This window comes from Poeciliopsis prolifica, unplaced genomic scaffold (assembly GCF_027474105.1).
Source record: "Poeciliopsis prolifica strain line A6 unplaced genomic scaffold, Auburn_PproV2 SCAFFOLD003, whole genome shotgun sequence".
In the NCBI taxonomy this organism is placed as follows: domain Eukaryota; kingdom Metazoa; phylum Chordata; class Actinopteri; order Cyprinodontiformes; family Poeciliidae; genus Poeciliopsis; species Poeciliopsis prolifica.
The window spans coordinates 1,002,274-1,023,649 of NW_026562378.1; the positions used below are offsets into that span (position 1 = coordinate 1,002,274).

General features: G+C 39.3%; 1 protein-coding gene across 1 annotated transcript in view; it reads left to right on the top strand.

Annotated features, from left to right (window-relative positions):
• Positions 1 to 2,057: 2,057 nt before the first annotated feature.
• Positions 2,058 to 21,376, top strand: part of LOC129358144 (integrin alpha-5-like) — a 44,050-nt gene continuing 24,731 nt past the window's right edge. Inside the window, exons 1-14 of the mRNA XM_055027004.1 lie at positions 2,058 to 2,413; positions 11,193 to 11,317; positions 14,357 to 14,457; positions 14,600 to 14,723; positions 14,832 to 14,893; positions 15,744 to 15,789; positions 15,879 to 16,004; positions 17,192 to 17,236; positions 17,376 to 17,419; positions 17,537 to 17,593; positions 19,396 to 19,448; positions 19,931 to 20,139; positions 20,688 to 20,879; positions 20,960 to 21,005. Coding sequence (XP_054882979.1) covers positions 2,208 to 2,413; positions 11,193 to 11,317; positions 14,357 to 14,457; positions 14,600 to 14,723; positions 14,832 to 14,893; positions 15,744 to 15,789; positions 15,879 to 16,004; positions 17,192 to 17,236; positions 17,376 to 17,419; positions 17,537 to 17,593; positions 19,396 to 19,448; positions 19,931 to 20,139; positions 20,688 to 20,879; positions 20,960 to 21,005 — 1,436 coding nt within the window. The 5' untranslated portion in view covers positions 2,058 to 2,207. The remainder of the gene's footprint in view (positions 2,414 to 11,192; positions 11,318 to 14,356; positions 14,458 to 14,599; positions 14,724 to 14,831; positions 14,894 to 15,743; positions 15,790 to 15,878; positions 16,005 to 17,191; positions 17,237 to 17,375; positions 17,420 to 17,536; positions 17,594 to 19,395; positions 19,449 to 19,930; positions 20,140 to 20,687; positions 20,880 to 20,959; positions 21,006 to 21,376) is intronic.

The window sequence follows — 21,376 nt, forward strand, 5'->3', positions numbered from 1 at the left end:
AAGATGTTGATAGGTTAAAGACTGAATCTGTTTTATTTGGGTCTTTTTGATTAACAAAAGATTAAATATATTTGAGAAGTGGAAAGAAAAAAGTTAGGGTTGCATATGAATCAATGATTCTCACCACATTTTGCTGTATTTATAGTAACTTGTGGAAGCTTCTGTGATCAATACTCTGCTTACCCAGCCTGACTGTTAGGTGGAAGGTCAAGTATCATAGTGATTATAAATTTTCTACATAGTCTTTACATTTTTATAAGAATTCATATGCTCCATGAGAAGTCCAAGCCTTGGCATTGTGCTTTAGAACATAACTTCCAAAGAGTCTGTGCCTCCAACAAGCCATCACCTCTCAACGTTCAGATACTCTGTACAAACAAAAAGCAGGTGGTTTTTACCAAGCCAGTGGTTGTAGCATTGTAGAATACAAAGTTTAAGGGGTGTGAAGTCATTTCCAAGGACATGTAGAACAGATGATCATGTTGTGTCAACAGGTAGTTCATACTTTATGCCAGTAGAGCTCCAATAGGACTCATTACTTGCTCTGGTGTCAGGTAGTAAAGGTGCCACTGTGCTGCATTATTTTAATCGGGAATAGATTATGGAGATGAAAGTTAGGGTTTCGTACCAAGAAAATGTAACACTTGGTTGTACAGTGTGGCGTACAACACAGGCTGTCCTTGTTACATATGCAACTCAAGCTCATGATGAAATGAACTGCCAGTTAGAATAGCAACCAAACTCATAAGCCATTATTTATATCATTCTTCTTTCTATCAGCTACAGCTTCAGGGTGCAGTTTAATGTGCCATTTAGAGTTGTGTTTTTACAGAGTGAACACTCTCCGTCTCCAAGTAGTGTTGCCTTTGGCCGGCTAAACAGCTTGGCTAAGTATTATTCAAATCAGAGGCTCTCCTTGAGAGGTTCCCTTCTTGCCCCCCAACACACACACGCATGCACGAATACATCTATAAATAATCCCACACTGCATACCTGCCTGTCTGCTGTGATAGAGAGAAGCTGAACTCCAGCAAAATTCTGACAGACGAAGTCGAGAATAGATGTGATCAGTTCATGGGATTTCTCACTTTAGTCATGTTGAATTGTCTTGACATGCTAGCTTTGTTGGGGAAAAACATCCTTTTCAAACTCACAGAACACTTACAGTCATTTGTCTGCTCAGGGTTTGCTCACAGTTCAGCGAACTTCGGGTTGAGACAAACGAAGGCTTGGACAGAAGTCAGTTCCCTCTGCGTTCCCTCCTTATTGCGACCCTAATGTCAGAGAACACTCAAAGCAGTTACAATCTTGAAGTTCATCAAGAGAATGCAGAGTTTGTGCAAAGCAGTGATCACAGCAAAATGTTGCTACTTTGAAGAAAATACAATATAAGGCGTATTTTAAGTTGTTTTACACTTTTTTGTTTAGTACATATTTCCACATGTGTTAATTCATAGTTTGATGTCTTCAGTGTGAATCCACAATGTCAATAGTCATGAAAATAACGGAAACTCATTATGAAAAGGTGTGTCCAAACTTTTGGTCTGTACTGTACATTATATAAACACTCATCCAGTCTCAGTGAGCCAGATTTGTTGTTTTGCTATCACTTGTTAACAAATTCAGTCTGCAGATGTGTAAAGTCCAGGCATAAAGATCCCACAAGACTCAGAGCTGGAGTCACAGCTGAAGGTGGGTCTACCAAGCATTAATCCAGGCTTCCTTAATAATGGCTTACATGATTTATGAATGCTTTTGCATAGCAATATAATGGGGTGTGCTGAATGATTTCCTTTACACAAGTTGAAACATAAAGTCTCCTTTCTCTTGTGATGTGTAAACTGGGGACCAGGCTGCCTCTGGGAACACTTACAGCTCCACCCAACAGAAGAAGATACAACTTTCCCTCCTCTCTCTCTCTCTCTCTCTCTCTCTCTCTCTCTCTCCTCTCTCTCTCTCTCTCTCTCTCTCTCTCTCTCTCTCTCTCTCTCTCTCTCTCTCTCTCTCTCTTTCTCGGGGTTTACATGTCCTCATCCACTCTGGAGCAGCACCGCAGCGGACCTGTTGGAGCTGCGGGGTTGCTCTGGGTTGTTCTGGGTTGTGATTTGGTGTTAAGCGCACAGAGGTGGCCGGGATCAGGAACCAGGACGGATGATGCGTGTTGCGCCGCGCCTCTTCCATGACAGAAGAGTCTGTGAGCCGCTGAGATGTTCGCCCTTCCTGGACTCTCACCTTCGTCCCGGCCGCGGGGAGGCCGCCGCCGCCGCGCCGCGCTGCTGCTGCTGCCCGTAGTGGCGGCCGCGCTTCAGCTTTGTGCCGCTTTTAACCTGGACGCGGAGCGACGCACCGTTTTCACGGGAAAGCGGGGGACTTACTTCGGATATTCCGTGGAATTCTTCGGGAACTCATCCAGGTGAGGCCACAGCACAACTCCGCGAAGACTGGCTGGATATCATCAGCACGACCTTAATAACAATAATAAAACAACCGAAGATAATTGCAAATCATAATTTCTTCCTAATCCGAGTCTTTTGTTTACTTTACATCCGGTCTTCTGTTGTAGCACAGACACAAAGACCCCAACCCGTCTGAATACTGTAAGTTATTATTGGACAACTGTGTGACGTTTCAAAGATGATTTGGACTTGTTTGGTGTTTTTAGATATTTCTACCTAAAACACACATCCTTCATTTGCACTTTGATCTTTTCCACACACGTGCGCACTCCGATGGAATTCCTGCGCGAGTCTGATTGGAACCAGACGCACGAGACTGTGTGATTCAGAGAGGAGGGGGTTAACCCACAGCAAAGAAAAACACGCCGAACAGGGCTCCAGGAGGACAGTGGGGCTTTTTCATTTGGCTTTTTTTGACAGCTCAAGAAGAGAGGGAGAGAAAGAGAGAGAGAGAGAGAGAGAGAGAAAGAGAGAGAGAGAGAGAAAGAGAGAGAGAGAGAGAAAGAGAGAGAGAGAGAGAGAAAGAGAGAGAGAAAGAGAGAGAGAGAGAGAAAGAGAGAGAGAGAGAGAAAGAGAGAGAGAGAGAGAGAAAGAAAGAGAGAGAGAGAGAAAGAGAGACAAAGAGAAAGAGAGAGAGAGAGAGCTTCTTCTTGTTCTGCACACAGAAAGGTCCATCACCTGGTTTGGCTCAAGTTCCCTAAAGGGGATGAATGAGGTGTGAAGTCTATTAACCAACCTGATGGTCGTTGGGTTAAATCTGAAACAACCTGATGGCTTCAGATTGTTTCACATGACAAAAAATTTCAGAAATGATGCATTTACAAGATGAGAATCGGTTTGTAGCTCATTCTGACTTTGTGTTTTTAGGTGTTATGATGCAAAGCACTTTGAAATTCCTTCCTGCTGAAATGTGCTATACAAATAAAATTTGACTGATTGATATGGAGAACAGATAAGGCTGTGTGACATGTCTTAAGGCCCATAGAAAAAAAAATCTTTGCCTAAGAAAAAAAAAACTACAAGGAAATAGGGGGAGTCTATGTGCAGCACTGTACAAAATATTGCATTGTGTAACTAAATAACTGCAGCTGAAGTAACAAAATGTTGCACAGTATTTAGTTCATGAGATGAAACAAGCTTTAGCAATTTTCTTTGGAAAATTGAAAAGAAAATATTTCTGTTTTGTTTTCTCAAATAATTTTTAAACTTTTTTAAAACAGAGTGTCATGAGTGTAGGAATACCCTAGTTGAAATTTGACTAGACCATATCCAGTGTGCTTGTCTACAGTGCACCCCTCGTATTTGCAGGGGTTACAAACCATAATAAGTAAATTCAGAGACCCCCTTTAGAAAACACTAATAACTACTACCAGTTAAAACACAAATCATACCTTAATATGCATTAATAAGCTCAGTCGAAACTATGTTGGAGCAGGTAGAAGCTAACATCCACTTTATTGGAGTACAACCAATTAGCATCAAGGAAAATGAATGCTACTCCTGGATTGGCCGCTTTGCAAACACCAGCCAATAGCCAGTATAGTACCATCTTTTGATTTCACAAGATGCATTTTCTTTCATTTATGCTTGACATATGCTCCAATAAAAAATAAATAAATTAATTTAAAAAAAATTATATATATATATATATTTTTTTTTTCAAGATAATTTGGAATTACATTCCGCAGAAAAATCTGTGTATTTTCAGAATACACAGGATTCATTGACTAAACCCATCCAAGCATTGAACAGATGCTTAGAACAAATCAATGTGTGGATATGCCATAACTTTCTCCAGGTGAACAGAAACCAACCTGAAGTTATTATCTTCAGACCTAAAGAGGACCGATCTGGACTCAGCACACAGCTTTACCAGTCCATCACAGAGACACACACAAAAACTAATAAACTATTAATAAACGAGGCCAATACATTTTCAGGCCATTGTAAAACATGTCTGGTCCTAAACTTGGGTCTTCACTGGCTCCAGACCTCAGATCATTATGGATCCTGTTTTTTCCTCAGACTTGTGGTTCTTCAGTCTGAGCTGAGGTTGTACTAATCTCACGGTACCAGAGCTGGTGGAGACAAAAATCTAATGCCAACCAGACACTCAAACTACTTTGGCACTGAACCAGTTTGGTTGGCTTTACTTCAGCATTCACTGGCTAACCTAAAGTTGAACAACTTACGATTAAAAGCTGTAATAACCAGACAAGCCTACCGCGAGCTAGAACCAGACGAACAGAACCATCAGAACAACCTGTCTGCTATCACAGGTTTTAGATTTGTGACCAAAGCCAAAAGCTGAGTGGCTTGTCTGACCACTCCTGTTGTTGGCTTTCCACAGCTGCTGTAAACGTCCAGAGGACTCAGTTCAACACCTAAAATCTTTTTACACTGTTGCGTTCAGTAAGAGTCCAGTCACTCACTGTGGCCATGGAGTTAATACTCTCTCTGGACTTTTATTGATGCTATAAGATTTTCATTTTCATGATGGATTTAATGAGACAAAAAAGTTCTGGTTCCTGGTGTTGAATTTATTGTGAATTTTCTTTTATCCAAGGTCAATATTGCACAAACACCTCCACTAGTATTTGGATAATTGTTGCCTTTTGTAGCCATTGTCAAATTCCTAATATAATAGACGACATTACACTTTAACAAGTCTGTTGTTTTTCATTACTTCCTTCTAATAACAGAAATCACTCTGTAATCAACGGAACAACTGTTGGGTCACAGGTGACATAACTAAAGAAAATATATTTAACAATTATTTAATGTTTCTGGTTGTTGACAGGTGAATTTACATATTAGCTAAATATTGAACTCTGAACTGTGGTAAATGATAAATGGCCTTTACTTGGATAGTCCAGAGGACTCCAAAGATGAAAGATGGTTGAAAGACTGCAGTCAGTCTTTCAACCATTCACTCACTGATGATGATGAGCTGCTGGATAGTAGCCACAGGCTGCCAGCAGGCAAGACTGGTGGGTGTCTTGCCCAAGGACACAATGACAGAGACAGACGGAGTGGGGATTGAACCGGGAACCCTCCACTGCTAGGCAAAGTAAATATTCAGTTTGAGGCTAGAAATATTTAGCCTTCTAACTAAACATTTAGTATGAAGCTAAATAGCTAAACTACTCCAGTTAAATATTTAGATTGAAGCTGCGACATTTAAAAATAGTGAAAATATAACTTTGAAAAATGAACTCCAGTGTTTTATTTTATGATGGGCCATGCAATCAAAATCAATAGGTTGTTAATTTTTGTCTGTGTAACTTTACAGGTGACATAATAGATATCACGCTGCTGAAATAGGAAATGTAGCTTTCAGCAGCTAACAGGTGAGCCTGCAGTAAATCCTGCCTGCTCTCCGTCAGGTTTCCTCTCACCATCATCCTCTGGGGCTAACAGGCTAACATGTTGGGCTAATGTTTTCCTCATTGGAAACTGGTTTAGATTTTCTGGGCTTGCTTTGTTAAACCCACGGTGGTTAGTGGGCATGTTGTGAGCTAATTACTTAGATTTTGATTTAGACCCATTTGTTTTGAGGGAGCTGGGTCTTTTTTCCCTCACAGTACTTATTATTCAGAACAATGCTGCGCTTTGTCCTCAATCAGCTTCATGTGTTTTAACAGCTTACAATTGTTGCAGAACATAAATGCAGACTGCTGGTCTGTGGGAAAGTGAAGCTCTCCTGAACACATCTCTGCTGATTGCATTGTTTTTTCTGGCTGCCATGCATTGTGACACTTATTAGGTTGTTTATCCATACTTAGCATTATGAAGAGCGGCCCTTGTTGGTTCCAGGTTAGCTCTGTTTTCACTGTTCATTGTAAGGTTAGATGCAGCATGTGTGGGAAGGTAGTGTGCCCATGCAAAGACATGTGGGAAATAATTACACATCTGTTTTAGTCGTCTTTCTGCATGTACTCTGCTGACGGTGAAGGACTGTTCTGCTCATTGGTCTTCCTACAATTCTGGCCGTTTGGCTGCATTAAAACAACACAGTAAAAATAATGGAGCGACACTAAAGTAATCACTTCATTTTTTGCGATATGACAACCTTCCCTTTCTTTTTATTGTGTTTTCTGTATAATTGTGAAGTGGAAATGAAAACGACACATGGTTTTCAACATTATTTATCCGTAAAAACTGAAAAGAGTGATATGCATTCATATTTAACCCCCATTTGAAAATACTTTATATAATGACCTGCTGTTCTTGCTGCAGGCGTTTTAGTGGGTTTGTTAACTGGCTTCGCACCATCCAGACATTGATGTGCCGCAATGTTGCCAAAAAAACACAACCTCATTCAGATTGGATGGAAAAACAATCTGTGAGTCTCAGATCATAAATTAGATTTATGTCTAGCCTTTTACTGGGCTATTCTGACACACAAAAACATTCTAAAGGATGATAACCCTGCTACTTAAGGCAAAGGTGTTGTTATCTTGTTGCCTTTAGTCTTTTGCTGCCATGTTGGTTTTCATCCAGTAATACTCTGTCTTTAGATCCACTTATCCTCCCATCAACTCAGATCTCAAAGAGAACCATCCCCACATAATGATACCACCATCATGTTTTGCTGTGATGGCTTGTTTACACAGACTGTGGTGCACACTATACACTTGACCATGATGGCTAGAATTGTGAAGTGCATAACTAACAGTTAATAGAGACATATTACTGCAGTGTATAAAACTAGATTGGACCATAAAAAAGAAATTGATTCACATATTTTAGACAGTCTTGGATGATTTAGTGTGAACTTTGGTACAGTTCGGAGACTTATGTGAATGCAAAGCAGACTGGAGATTGCAACCAAAGCAAGATGCGTACTATTGCGCTGGGCATGCTGGGTGAATACAACCAAAACAAATGTGTAGGTAAGACTAAAGTGAGAGGGAAAACAGCTCTTAGATAAAAGATATGGTGAGATAAAAACTGAAATCCCACGGCCTCTAAAATCTGACACCACACACTTTTTGTTTGCGTTTCATGAAGAAGGAAGTTGCACCCAGTGTCTTTTTCATAGGTTCCTATGTTATTTTCTTCAGCAGTTCTTGGTGCAGCGCCGCCACAGGTGAGAAGGGATAAGCAGGTTTTCCAAAGGGTTTGGTTGGTTTGACTCAGTGCCATGTGACAGAAAACAGCAGCAGCTGAAAATGTAACAAATGTTTCAGTTTCGGTCCGGAATGGAGGCATGAAAACACCCTGATAGAAGTCATGTTGCACAGGATTCAGTGGCTGACACCCTCATTGAAATGAGCATCACAAATAGTTTCCTGATGAATGTGAGACTTAAAAACCTTTAATAATATACATTTTTTACATTGTATGCCAACATGTTGTCTTGAAATCCACTCAGGGGAAAATTGCACAGTACATGTTTGACCTCACCCAGCCTGTGACTCACTTCCCCATGAGCAGATGTTCCTGGTGAACACGAGCTAAAGGAAAGGAATCCTGCTCTCAGGCCTCAACAGAGGCATCTATCACTCCTCTAATACACAGCTTATTGTCAAGCAGCCTATCGTTGGCTGTTAAATTTTCACTGCTGGCGCTTTTCATTGACTCGGCGGTGTAAGTTACAACTCCACACGTGCAGAGATCACAGGAGGTGAGGGTGATTAAGTCAAGTGGGTTTTGAAACAGAGGGCCGTGCCATGGCTGCCTCAGCGTCCGCAGAGTGAGCACTTTACAAGGTGAGCTTATCCTGCCATGGAAATATTCCACTTATGATCTCCAGACATGCTGGGGAATGAATGGAAGAGAAAACAGTCTGGTGGATTTCTACCACTGTCACTGTTGGCCATAAAGCTAGCATTTGTCTGCAACCTCACACATCATTTAAACTGTCTGTCAAAAGGCAGTTAAATACTAGCATACACTTAGCATAAGAGTAGCTGCGTTTCCTCTACAAATGTGTGCAGTGTTTTGTCGTTGTTCTGCTAATATAGAAACACCACAGTTTCTTAATTGTTAAATAAGAAATGAAATAAAAATGATACCTAAATAAGTTTGTTCATAAGTCATTAAAAATCATGGCTGCGACGGATGTAAACTGTTCCATGAAATATATTAACAATTCAGACATGGTGGTAGTGCTCATTATCTACCAGCCAATCAGAGGAGACGTCAGCATTTTATTCAGGAGATGGAGCGACAAGCCCCGCCTACTTGGGCGCGGCGCTTTGGGGTGATTGTATTTGCTGATTTTACAGAAGAGTTATGGATTCAACACATTTGAACTAAGTAAACGTCACAGTGCAATGAGACTTCCTGTGGAGCCAGATGCTCATTGTCTAAGGATGCCAGTACCCGCCGTTTGAATGTTATGATGTAATAAAAGTGTTTCCGTTTTAATTTTGTGAAAAACACACATTTCTACATGGCTGAAAAACCACCTGATTCTAGCAAAAAATCTTTTCATAGAACATGACTTTTCTAGAAATTGCAGTTTTTCCATTAAACAAATTTATCTTGTAATTCCTATTTGCACAATTAAATTGTCAATGGAAACACAGCTAATTACACAGCAAAGTTTCCTCTTACTCCATTGAGGTAAAATTCAAAGTAAGAAAAATTTAAACTGTTGCAGAAGAAAAACCAATGAAAAGCTTCAACAAGTCTTACAATATGTTGTAACAAATGTGTTACAGTGTTTAAAACTGTAAATCAGTGATGATTCCAACAATTTCTTTTTAACTGACTTTCAGGAAGTGAATTTAGTGATGTTTCTCAAATTCCCTAGGATTTTGGTGAATTCATTAGTGGTTCATCCTACAAATTAGTCATTATCCTACAAATTATCTAGGATAGTTTGGTCTATAGGATAGTGGACTAAATCCTGGTTTGGTCCATATTGTGGATCAGAGTTTTTCCCTGTGGATTGTCCAGAGGCACCACAGAGCTGACAGACTGAGGCAGCTTAGCTTTGGGACAAACAGGCCGTTGGGCTACAAAATGTGAAATCTGACTTGGTTTCAATGCAATGACTGCATCATAAAATAAGTTTGTTGTCTGCAACTCCTATGTGTACATTGGCCTGTACATGATCCATTATGACCATAAAAAACACTTCTATTGCTGCTTGTATAAATTCTGACAATTCAATATCCATTATTCGCCGCTGAATACATGTTTATACACTTGGTGTAAAAAATTTTTCTTTGCTCTCTGGCGTTGAGTAGACTTACTCTCTCCCTGTTTCTGGTCAGTATCAGTCTCAGCTGCATTTTACTAGAGTTTCACAGCAAACTAATTACACCGATGTGGAAGGAAAATCATGGAAGATATAATTGAAATAATTCATTAATTCAAAAAATGATATCAAGCTCTTTTTAATTCAAAAGGCAAAGACTGTAGCAGGGTCTGTAAAAGCAACTTACATGCGTCCATATTGTGAACAGCTCTGGATGTTTTACTATTTTTATTGCTTTCACAAATCATCAATTATTATCAACAAAATTTAGCCTTTTTGAAAAAAAAAGCCTCTTTACTGTCAATGTTAAAACTGATTTACATTAAATAAAACGTGTAACATAGAACCTGCCATTTCCTCCATTCTTTCTGCTAAGCTGTTCAGTTTGTCAGGTTGCGATGAGATCAGCTGTGAACAGCCCCTGCCACAAGTTCTCTTATTACTTTAAGGTCTGTGCTTTGACTAGACCAGACTCCAGAATCTTCTCCTTGTTGTCTTCAAACCATTTATAATGCTAAAAATTGGATTGCAGGGTAATTATGGGATCTGTTTTGGAGTTGTATTCTTTTAGGCAGCTGAATCTTTTGTTGATGCTAGTTTTAAGATACCAGGTTATGATAGAAGAATGTTAAAACAGCTCTTCAAAGTTTAGGTTATAAATCACTGAACGGATTAGAATGCAAATTAAAGATCTGCTGTTGTATCAACCTTTACACCTCTCAGGTTCTTGTTCTGGTTCTGGTTCTGCTCTGCATCCAGAACCAGAACTACCTCAAATAACACAATTTATGACAAAATCAGCTGAAACACTGAGCTCCTTTAAATCAGGGCTGAAAACCAACCTGTCCAGAGTTGCTTTGATTCATAATAAATAACCAGAGCATTGATCAATATATCTCTTGTATATTTGCTTGATGATTTTGATGATATTTGACTAAATGTAATGTTTATTGTTTGTTTCAGAATTGGTTACTGTATTATGTTTTCACTGTATGAAGCTTTGAATTGCCTTGTTGTTGAAATGATAAATGTGAAAACTTGTACAGGCAGCCATGACATGACACATGTTGCATATGAGAGCAGTCGATGTGAGACGCCTCCTCTGAGTTTGATAGATGTTTCATCCAATCAGCTTCTAGTTTTTATGCTCTTTTGAAAGGAGTTGTTTGTCTCAGTTCTTTCTTACTGTCACTTTAAGGCATAGTAATTTTTAACTATATGCTAAGATTCCAGCTGTAACAACCCAGCAATAGCGGCAGAGATTTACCCTAATGCAGATGTGACAGCTGGAAACTGCTCTCTTAAAACCTCATAAAGTAGTTGTGAAAAAACTTACAAGCCCTCAAAAGCAAAGCCCAGATGTCATTAGTTCTAGTTTGTATTTGAAGCTGCCTTTCTGTACTTCTCGGTACTGTAAGTGTGAATGTAAATGACTTAAAGATCATTTAAATGTAAAAATTTATGCATTTTTGTGTTTTTTTTCTAGCAGTTTGTTAAACTTTCTGTGCTTTTTTGCTGTCCAGTATCAGTGTCCTTATTGGAGCTCCGAAAGCCAACACCAGCCAGCCGAACGTCACCGAGGGAGGAGCTGTGTACCGCTGCTCCTGGAGGCAGAACAACTGCAGCGTTCTCAACTTTGACCAGCAAGGTATCACAGTTTTATTCAGACTCTACCGGTCAATCACTTCTTTTCTGCTTACCAGATGAATGTATGTTTGTAGGAAAGCAAAGTTAAACAACTTGAGTTGGCATCAGACTGTTTCCTACCTTACCATGTGTCGTGGTGCAATAGAGAGAATGGAGAACGCAACATTCAAAAAGAAGAAATGCAGCGTCTGGTGATGTACATGAGTTCAAGACTTCAGTGACAACCAAATGAACATTTTATTTAATTTATCTAATTTCTTTTGAGCTGCTAAATTGAATAAATTGCATTAAGATGCGCCTTAGTTCCTCATATTTTTACTCAACACACTGAATTAAAGCTGAAAGTCAGCCCTTCATCTGACCTCCAACTTTTATGAATATGATTTTCTTTGAAATTTGCTGCAAATGCAGTGACCTTCTGGAGACGCAGCCAAACTGGTCAGAAAAAGATGGAGCCAAACAACTTTTTACCCAATCAGACTGCACTCCTTTGATCATGTGACACCGCTGCATTGTGTCACATTTAACTATTAAGAGACACAAATCTTTAAAGTAAAACTGCATACACATAATAGACAATGTAAAGTTTCAGGCTTATAAATTCAGTGCGAACAAAAAGTCAGACTCTAATTATACTATAATTCATCCATAGTAAAATTATACACATTTTCTAAAGCAGAAAAGTTTGTAAGTTTGTTTTTGATGCTATTCTTTGTTTTAAAAAAACAACATTTAGATTAGAATTTAACTCTAGCTATTACTGATTAACATTTGCAGTATTACAAATTTATTAAGTCAATAAATATTACTAAGAATATTGGTTGAGCAGGAATTTAAGTTTATTCCCAATACAGCTTAGCGACAATTTAACAGTCAGACCTACTTGTTGTATGTGAGCTAACCAGTCAACACAACGTTTCCTGAGGTTGTTGGGGAAATATGCTGCCTTGTTACTTTCCTCTGAATAACAATACGCTTCTCAAACACTGTGCTTTAGCTATTAGTCATAATTTATGTCTTGAAATATTCATTCAAAGTAATTCAAGTAAAATGTACGATTACATGTCAGGTTAAGCTCTAGCAGTTTGTTTTTTTAGAACACATGTTGCCATCCAGGATGTTAAGACGTCACTTTTCCCCTGTAGTGAAGTCAGCTACACTAGTTGATGATCATCTCTGTCTGTTCAGCCGTAAAAGTGGCTGAGAGAAGCAGAACCATCCTGAGTTAACCACCACTGTGCTTGACCCAGAAGTCAGAAAGTCCAGCTGCTGCCCCCTTCAGCTGCAGGTTCTTTATGTTTTTCTTGCTTTTTAATGATTCATAAATCCCTTTTCCAACCCCAGCCAGGGTGAAAGGGTTATGAATGCAGTTTTTTTTTTTTTTAGTTTTGTTTTTGTCTGCTGGGCCACATGTTAAATGAGCTCAGACTCATAATGGGCCAAGGACCCTAGAGGACGTGGGCCGCGTCCGACCCTGCTGGGAAAATAATTGGCTCCATCAGCAACGCAGGAAGCGATACAGAGCGCTGTCTGAGGATCACAGGGTGTAGCTTATTGTAAGCATGGAGTTTACCCAGCGCGAGTGCAAACCCAGCGTGCATAAATACACACCCCAAAAAATGTTTACAAACACAGGCAGACTGAGGACAGTACAACACTGAGGACATCAGGAGGGTCAGCGTTCTCTCTTAATCTTACAGTTTCACAATCTGTTCCAACGCTCACGTTATTTAACACATGAAAACTTTCTGATGCAACTTGTTTCAGTGGACATTTATTGTATCGTTTATCATTTATTGTCATAAATTTTACAATTGCCTTGAGAGAAAATCACCCCCTGGATTAATAAGGTATCTACATACGTACATTATCATGGTAAGATGGCACTTCTGGTGGCACTTCTGGTGTGTTCACACCAAACGCGTCAGGCGCGTCTGGTTACTTTTCCTAAAAGAAGCGATTCACAAATAGGAATATTTTTCAAGAGCACTACTTATGATTGCTGTGATGCTGTCACAGTCATACAGTTCCCTAAAAAATAGAAGTAATAAGTTGTTCTTATCATCATTATAACAACAGCACCATGAAGCATGGTGATAAATGTCCATATTGCTCACCCCTAGAGCATAATGGTTTTTTTAACAGCAACATCTTGTGGAGATGAGATATTTAATCAAGTTGCTTAATTCCAAATGGTTGCCAGAGATCAACACAGACTTTTTATTTCCAACTCTCCCTAAAGTTATTATTCCTGTGTTACTACCAGGGCCCCATCTAAAAACAGAACCTGACTGTGAAGAACAGCCATTTGGGCTGCAGGAACAGCATGATCTCTGCAAGAGGTTTGATGTCATAGGAAGTAGATTAAAGCTGCAGAGCTCTGGAATAAAGCCATAATACATCCATGTAAAAAAAAAAAAAAAACTAACAAAAAAACAACAACAAAAAAACACACAATGATGAAATGGTTATTAAATTAGAGAGCAGCCTCCATCTACAGATGTGGACTGACCCTGGTGAGAGTCAGGAGTTAGGGCTGAACTAAGGGGTGTGTTCTTTATTTACCTCAATGTACAGTTTAACTCATGTAAACCATACATTTACCTCAGTAAATGTTAGGCTTCATTTACTGAGGTATATATATCTATATATCTAATATATTTTATATAGATATATAGATATATATCTATATATCATATATATAAAATAGATATATATATATAATATATATATATATCTATATATCTATAATATAGATAGATAGATAGATAGATAGATAGATAGATAGATAGATAGATAGATAGATAGATAGATAGATAGATAGATAGATAGATAGATAGATAGATAGATAGATAGATAGATAGATAGATAGATAGATAGATAGATAGATAGATAGATAGATAGATAGATAGATAGATAGATAGATAGGAATAAAGTCATAATATTTAATTTACAGGGGTCCTATTGAAGGAGGCTCTGGCTGCTGCCTGAATGAAACTCTGGATTTCTGAGTCTACTCCCCTCCTCTGTGTTTCTGCAGGTGACCGCCATTTTTACATAAATGGTGTGAACACTCAAGTTGAGTTCAAGTCCCATCAGTGGTTTGGAGCTATTGTGCGTTCCCATGGTAACAGCATCTTGGTAAGATCTTGTAGGCTTGTTTCAAACTTTTAGTTCGGCTAATTTGGGATTTCTGGATATTGTCGTCTTGCCATATTTGTTATTTTGTTACGTTTCAGTTTTGCTTTCGTAATTAAGCCGGTCCTGCTCTTGCTGTGTCCAGGCCTGTGCTCCCAGGTATTACTGGAGGACGGAGCACGACACGCCGTTCTCTGACATCACAGGAACCTGCTACCTCTCTGTTGACGCACTCAAAACCTTTGTGGAGTTCGCCCCGTGCAGAACAGGTGGGTTTCTGGACCGATATTACGTATATACAACCGCACCCACTCTCAGCTGTTTTATTGCAACACAAAGTAACAGCTGTGGCCATATTTTGGTGTTTCTTGCTGCAGAAAGACACGGCCCTGCTGGACAGGGTTACTGTCAGGGAGGATTCAGTGCTGACTTTACCAAGGTACAACAGTTATATGCTCAGCTGTTCACTTATTGTTTTAATAGAGTTTCTGCTCCCTTTGAGAATGACATGTAATATATTCAAAGGGTTTAAATCATTTTATCGGGATTTATTGTGGTAGACAACCAGAAAGAAGTATATAATACTAAAGTGGAAGAAACATAATAAGATTTTTTCAGGTGTTTATGCATAAAAATCACTGGCAACATTTTATTGAGTTAATTGCAGGGTCTGTAATTAATGAATGAATTGTATTTTAATCTAAATATATCAACCAAATAAGCTAATTATTGAATAAACAAATTCATGAGCTCAACAACAAAGATATGTACTAGTTTTATTCTGGTATTTAGGTTCTTTACTATCAGGTTGGAACAAAGTGTTATTCTATCCATTCATCTTTTCAGATGATCTTTCATGGAGCTTCTATGCTGACATTAGCATCAGCTGCTACATGTTCAGCTTTGATGCTGTTTAGGTCTGTATGCTCCAGCTTATGAAATGAATAGTTTTCATATTGGATTTAAGTTTTTAGAAGTGGAATAAAAGAGGTTGAGTGTGTCTCGTTGATTTGCAGCCCCTCCCCCATATATTTAGATCTATCACATAAAATCCCAATAAAATACACTGAAGCTTCTTATTGTATTAATAAAAATGTGGAAAACTTGAAGGTGTATTAAGTTTTTACGAGGCAGAATATAAGTGCTCTTGCAGACTTTGGACCTCAGGAGGAGCTACTCTGCTACTGTTGTGTGTGTGTGTGTGTGTGTGTGTGTGTGTGTGTGTGTTGTGTGTGTGTGTGTGTGTGTGTGTGTGTGTGTGTGTGTGTGGGTGTGTGTGTGTGCTACAGGATGGAAGAGTTGTTCTTGGAGGGCCTGGCAGCTTTTACTGGCAAGGTGAGCTGAGACGAGCGTCGAGCAGCATAAAAACCTTTCAGAAAATTGATTTTGACCTAACAATTCAAATGTCGTTGAACCTTTTGTAGGTCAGCTGATTTCAGCCACTACAGAGGAGATCGTTAAGGCCTACTACCCCTCCTACTTCCTGCTGTCAGTCGCTGGACAGATTCAGACCCAGCAGGTCCAGGGGAGCTACGACGACAGCTACCTGGGTGAGAAAGCACACTTGAATCAATCAGGCTCCAATATGAAGTTTAGCTTCAGACAATAATAATTGATAATACGTCCATTAGAATATTCAATAATTTTACTCAGAACCACACAGCATTCTGGGGGATGTAGGCAGAGAAAAGACTTTTACTCCCTCAGTTTGTTTTTAAGTAGAATATGATCAAACTTTTCTAAGTGTATTGAACGTTGTTGGATACTCGGGTGTCCAGGCCTGCTGCGTGTGTTGTCAGTTGAGATTTCATAGTCAACCGTAACGATTGCCTACATTTCTTGTAACAAATTCCTTCATTTCCCACAATCCTGATGGATGTTGGCAAGTTTGATGAGCCAGTTGGGGTCTCGCCCTGTTTCCTAACCGTCCTCTTTGAGTTCCCCAGCCATGACTACGTTCCGACCTCTGAGGAGAAAAGAAGAGTTAACAAGAAGAGTTTAACATGAGACTGCTACTGCTACTACTTAATGGCTTCTTTTTGAGTCTGTATACTCCAGTTAACAATCAATGAATTACTCAATTAGTTGACAATTAATTCAATAATCGATTTATTACTCAGATTAACCCTTTCAGTCCGAAGTGGAAACTTTTTGCTTCTAGGAGGGGAAGAAATGTTTTTGTAAAACATCTAAAACTGAACTTTTGATCAGGATTAGAAGTGCTTTACCAAAAACTTCAAGTCATTCAAAATGTTGTCGTCAATGACATCAGCTGTTTCCATCACAGATGTGCTTGAAACTGTTGTCGATGTCCGCTAATGTCAAAATGACACAATTTCGCAATGTGGGTGTTTAAGAAACACATTTAAAATCACATGGATGACTTTGTTCACACAATGTCATTAAAAAGCATGCCGCTCCATCATCCTCCAACCACTTCCTGTCTTCTTCTTTGTGGTTTGTGCCAGCAGCAACATCCGGTTGTTGATCATGTGACTTGTGCCATGTGAAAACAGTGTTTCCACTGTAATTTTGCAAAACAAAGTAATTTCAAATGGCCTGAAAAACCACTGTATCCCAGCGACAAAACTATTAATTGAAAAACGAGGTTTCTTTCATACTGGTGTGTTTCTATTATGCAAATTTATTCTTTAAATGTAAAACTGGGCAATCCTGTAGTCACTGTAATGAATCTGATTTCTTGCTCTGTCCTCCTCCCACTCCGCCTCTCCTGCAGGTTACTCTGTGACCAGCGGCGAGTTCAGTGGGGACGCTGAGGAAGGTGAGGGTCATATTTACAGTGCAGAGAGCCGGAGTAACAACACACATGTTTGTGTTGAAACGGAAGGGGATTATTAAGTCTTTTCAGGAAACGGGAGCATTTGGGAACTCGAGGACTGATTGCCTGTTTCTGTTTGCAGATTTCATCGCAGGAGTTCCAAAAGGACTCATGCTGTATGGTTTAGTAAGGAGTTTCTTATTACTGTTCCTTACATTTTAAAATGGAAGCTTAAAAAAGTCTAAAGATGTCAAATTGCTGTTTTTCTTCTTTATAAAAATAGCAATCCGTGTTTTGTTGTAGGTGTCCATTTTAAGTGGGAAGGAGCTGAAGTCTCTGCTGAACCTGACAGGTGAACAGGTATGTGTTTCCAGAGCCTGACTCCTTAGAGGGGTCAAAGGTCACAGTGAGCACTGCTGGAAGTGCCTAAAAAGCCTTAAACCAAAGCCCGAAACAGAATACGGTGCTGGTTTCATGGTGGAGGTGGGTTTGGATGTTGAACCACTTTCTGAAAATACACTCAGGGATGATGAATCATTTCAGTGACTGAAATGTCACTGGCTTAATTTAGCAGCAGCACAAAGTTCCCCATTCATGCCCAGATTCATTCTGCTTCAGTAAGGGAAACTTCCCACCACTGACCTTCTGCTTTAGGTGGTTTTTGGGTTATATGCTGAAGTCATATGTGCTTTACCAATTTTTAATAGACCGCTTTAAATTCTCTTTGATAGCATCACCTTCAGGCCTGTCGTTAACACGTTTTGCTTGACCAATATGTTGTCCTGGAAATGATTGTGGCTCAAGTCATTTTTTGCCAAAAGATGGTTTAGGAAAAAAGAAAAAATCATTTTGGCAAAAAAGTACGTAGCCCATTATTTTAGGAACATGATGTATTATGGCATAATAATTATGCCATTATTATTAAAATAATGATGGCATAATAATACAAATAATCTCTCTCAAAATCAATACAGTATAATTACTAAATAACACTTCATATAGTTTTGGAAAAGTAGACAAAAGTGACAAATAGGACTTTTGTTAACAAATAGTGGAAAAAGAGAAACAAGAAAAAGCAGCAAACATGCAAATGAAGATTATTGAGTCTATTTTAATGTGTCATGTGATTGATTGTGACAGGCTTAGCATCACCGTTATTTATAGGATGACTTTGTACAACACAGTGGTGTCCTGAAAATATAATTTAACTCTTTGAACTTTTTTATGTGTGTAATCTCAAACTTTAATGCAATTGCATTAGAATTTTATATGATGGCTCACCACAAAGTAGAGCATTATTGTGAAATTTTGAAATGTCCCAAAAATGAAACCATAAAACTGCAGTGTGCCCTTGTTTTTACCCCACTTACTACTTTACTCCTAAATAAAATGCAGCGCAGACAATCGCGTTTCAGAACCTGTAGTTCATCCTGCTGTGGTAAAAAGCTCTTCACCCCAGAGCTCTTTTGGATGCTCACTTCATGTTATGTTGTGCTTTGATTTGTGAAAAGTGTTGAGGTAAATGTTTTCTACTCAAATGTCCCTCACATTAAAATAAATCTGAAAAACCTCTGAAAACATTTGAACTCTTCAAATGTTGGGGCTCTGATTGGGTTTCTGTTTGGCTGTTTCCTATGTGAACACGATGAAATATTATATTTTGATTCTCTTACAGTGGGATTCAACATTTCAGTAAATCATTCTGTACCTACACATCACCTTCCTAAAATAATGGCATTAACCATTTTTTTTTTTAGCAAAAGTGATTTTGGAGAAAAAAAAACAGCCAGTAAATGACTTTAGCAATTGTTTTAGGAAGGTGACAATATTCAGGATAACACAATTTACATGATTTATTTGTTTGAATTTAATCTCCAAACAGCAAACCAGGGACCAGTTCTGTTGTCCAGAAACAGTTTTAATCTCCCAGTTCTCCAGCTCTTTGTGTTACTTCAATCTCCCAGGAGCTCAAATACTGAGCTTTCATGAAAAGGGAGAATAAAGACTCCAGGGGATTGTGGTATTGAGAGATTTGGAGCAAATCTTGTGGAGTGGTAGTGCAGATAAAAGGGACAGGCAGGAGAAAATGAAAGAAAAGAGAGGGATCTGTGCACTGTGGTGTGATTACAGGCTAACTCGGCCCTGTTTGAAATGTATTCCAGATGGGGTCTTACTTTGGCTACGCGGTGGCGGCTACTGACATCAACAACGATGGGTAAGTGAAGGGAGGCGCGGTGACGCACATAGTGGCACCAAATAGTGGCATGTAAAATGGTTGAAATAAGAGCAGAGGGAGAATATGCTAAAACAGAAGATATTTCACTGGAGCGGTGTGGACTGAGGGGGTTTTGAACACTTCCCATGCAGATGAAGAGTAGACTGATATTTTCTAAGAGGCAGAGAAACTTTCCTTCCTTCTGTTGGCCTTTTGAAACCTTGTCAGTTCACCCTGTTGAGGCGTCAGGATGGACGCCATGGCTTCCACTTGTTCAAGTCAACGCTGACAAAATACCAAGTAGCTTTTGGTCTAGTTTCTTATTACACTTGAAATAAGAAAAATTAACATACAAACAGCTTTAAAACTATATGAGCTAGTTTTAAGTGAATAATTCCTCAATATTGAAAAAGTACTTGGCAGCAATGTCTCCATCTCTGTCTTCATCATTAAGAATCCTGTCTTTTCCACACTGTTGACAGATTGGATGATCTGGTTGTTGGAGCTCCGACATTCATGCACCCGGGGTTTAACGGGCGTCTGGAGGAGCTGGGGAAGGTCTATGTTTACCTCCAGAGGGGCCCGCTGCGTCTGGAGCCGGCTCTGACCCATCTGCTGGGCTCACAGGTCTTCGGTCGGTTTGGCACCTCTCTGGCTCCTCTGGGTGACCTCAACCAGGATGGCTTCAACGGTACACCTGCACCCTTTACCTAATGGACTTCTGGTTTCCATGATACAATATCTAAATATTTGCCTGCCTTCTCGCCACAATTATGTGCAAAACTGTGTTTTTTTTAAGTTGTTAATCTTTTTTATCTTGACACTTTCACATAAACCTACTTCTTTAGAAGTAGGTTTATTTGCTAGTAGCAGATTAGCAGAAGTGTGACCACCGCTGATGAGTATTCATCTTGAGTCTCTCTCATAAAATCCCCCAAAATATGTGGAAGTTCAAGATATAGAAGAAGAGAGATAGAAATCAATATTCCTCATTCAAACTTGAAGTTAGTAGAGATGAGAAATCAGAATGTTTTGCCTGAATGAGTCTGATCCAGAAAAGGTGAAAGATCAGAACCAGTAGATCCCATTAGGAAAAAGTCAGTAACTCCTGATATCGTCTGAAAAGCTGCTTGTTTTTGTTGCCTGTTCACACTTACAACCACATCATGTTGCCTGGCAACGTACCAGTAGAAACACATAAATGGAGAGCGTTAATGTTCTGTTGCTGTCTGAAATCAGACATGGCTGTCGGCTGTCCTTATGGTGGAGACCACCAGCAGGGCGTGGTCTTCATCCATAACGGCCACGCTGGAGGACTGAAGGACACGCCCACTCAGGTTCTTTCTGGCCAATGGGCTTCCAGCTCTTTCCCTGCCAGCTTCGGCTTTGCTCTGCGAGGTGACATGGACGTTGATCAGAACGGTTACCCAGGTACGAGAGGGCGGGATTCGTCATTGATGCAACTTTTACCTATGAAGCCTCTTCTTTGATGCCTTCATTTTGCTTTGCAGATCTGATCGTTGGTGCTTTCGGCCTTGATAAGGTCGTCCTGTACAGGTATGATTCCTCACTTTGCGTATTTACTGGGAAAGTCTGACAAAACGTATGCACACCCTGTGAACTGTTTCACATTCTGTCACGTTTTTATAAGCTTGAATGAGTTTTAGGATTGAATGTAATGGACCCAACACAAAGCAGTGACTGCTTGTGCAAAATGAACTTTCCCCTTCATCTTCCTATGTGTACTGACTGTGGAAAACTACAAACACACATGTACTTTGTGCTATTTGTTTTTTTTTTGCTAATGTAGTGTATGATGTATTTTGTACTATGATATTTAATAAAAAGATTACAAGAAAGATTCTTAGATGCTGAGTTATAGAACATCCCAAGAGGATTTTTTTTGTAACATATTTTTTATATTTTGT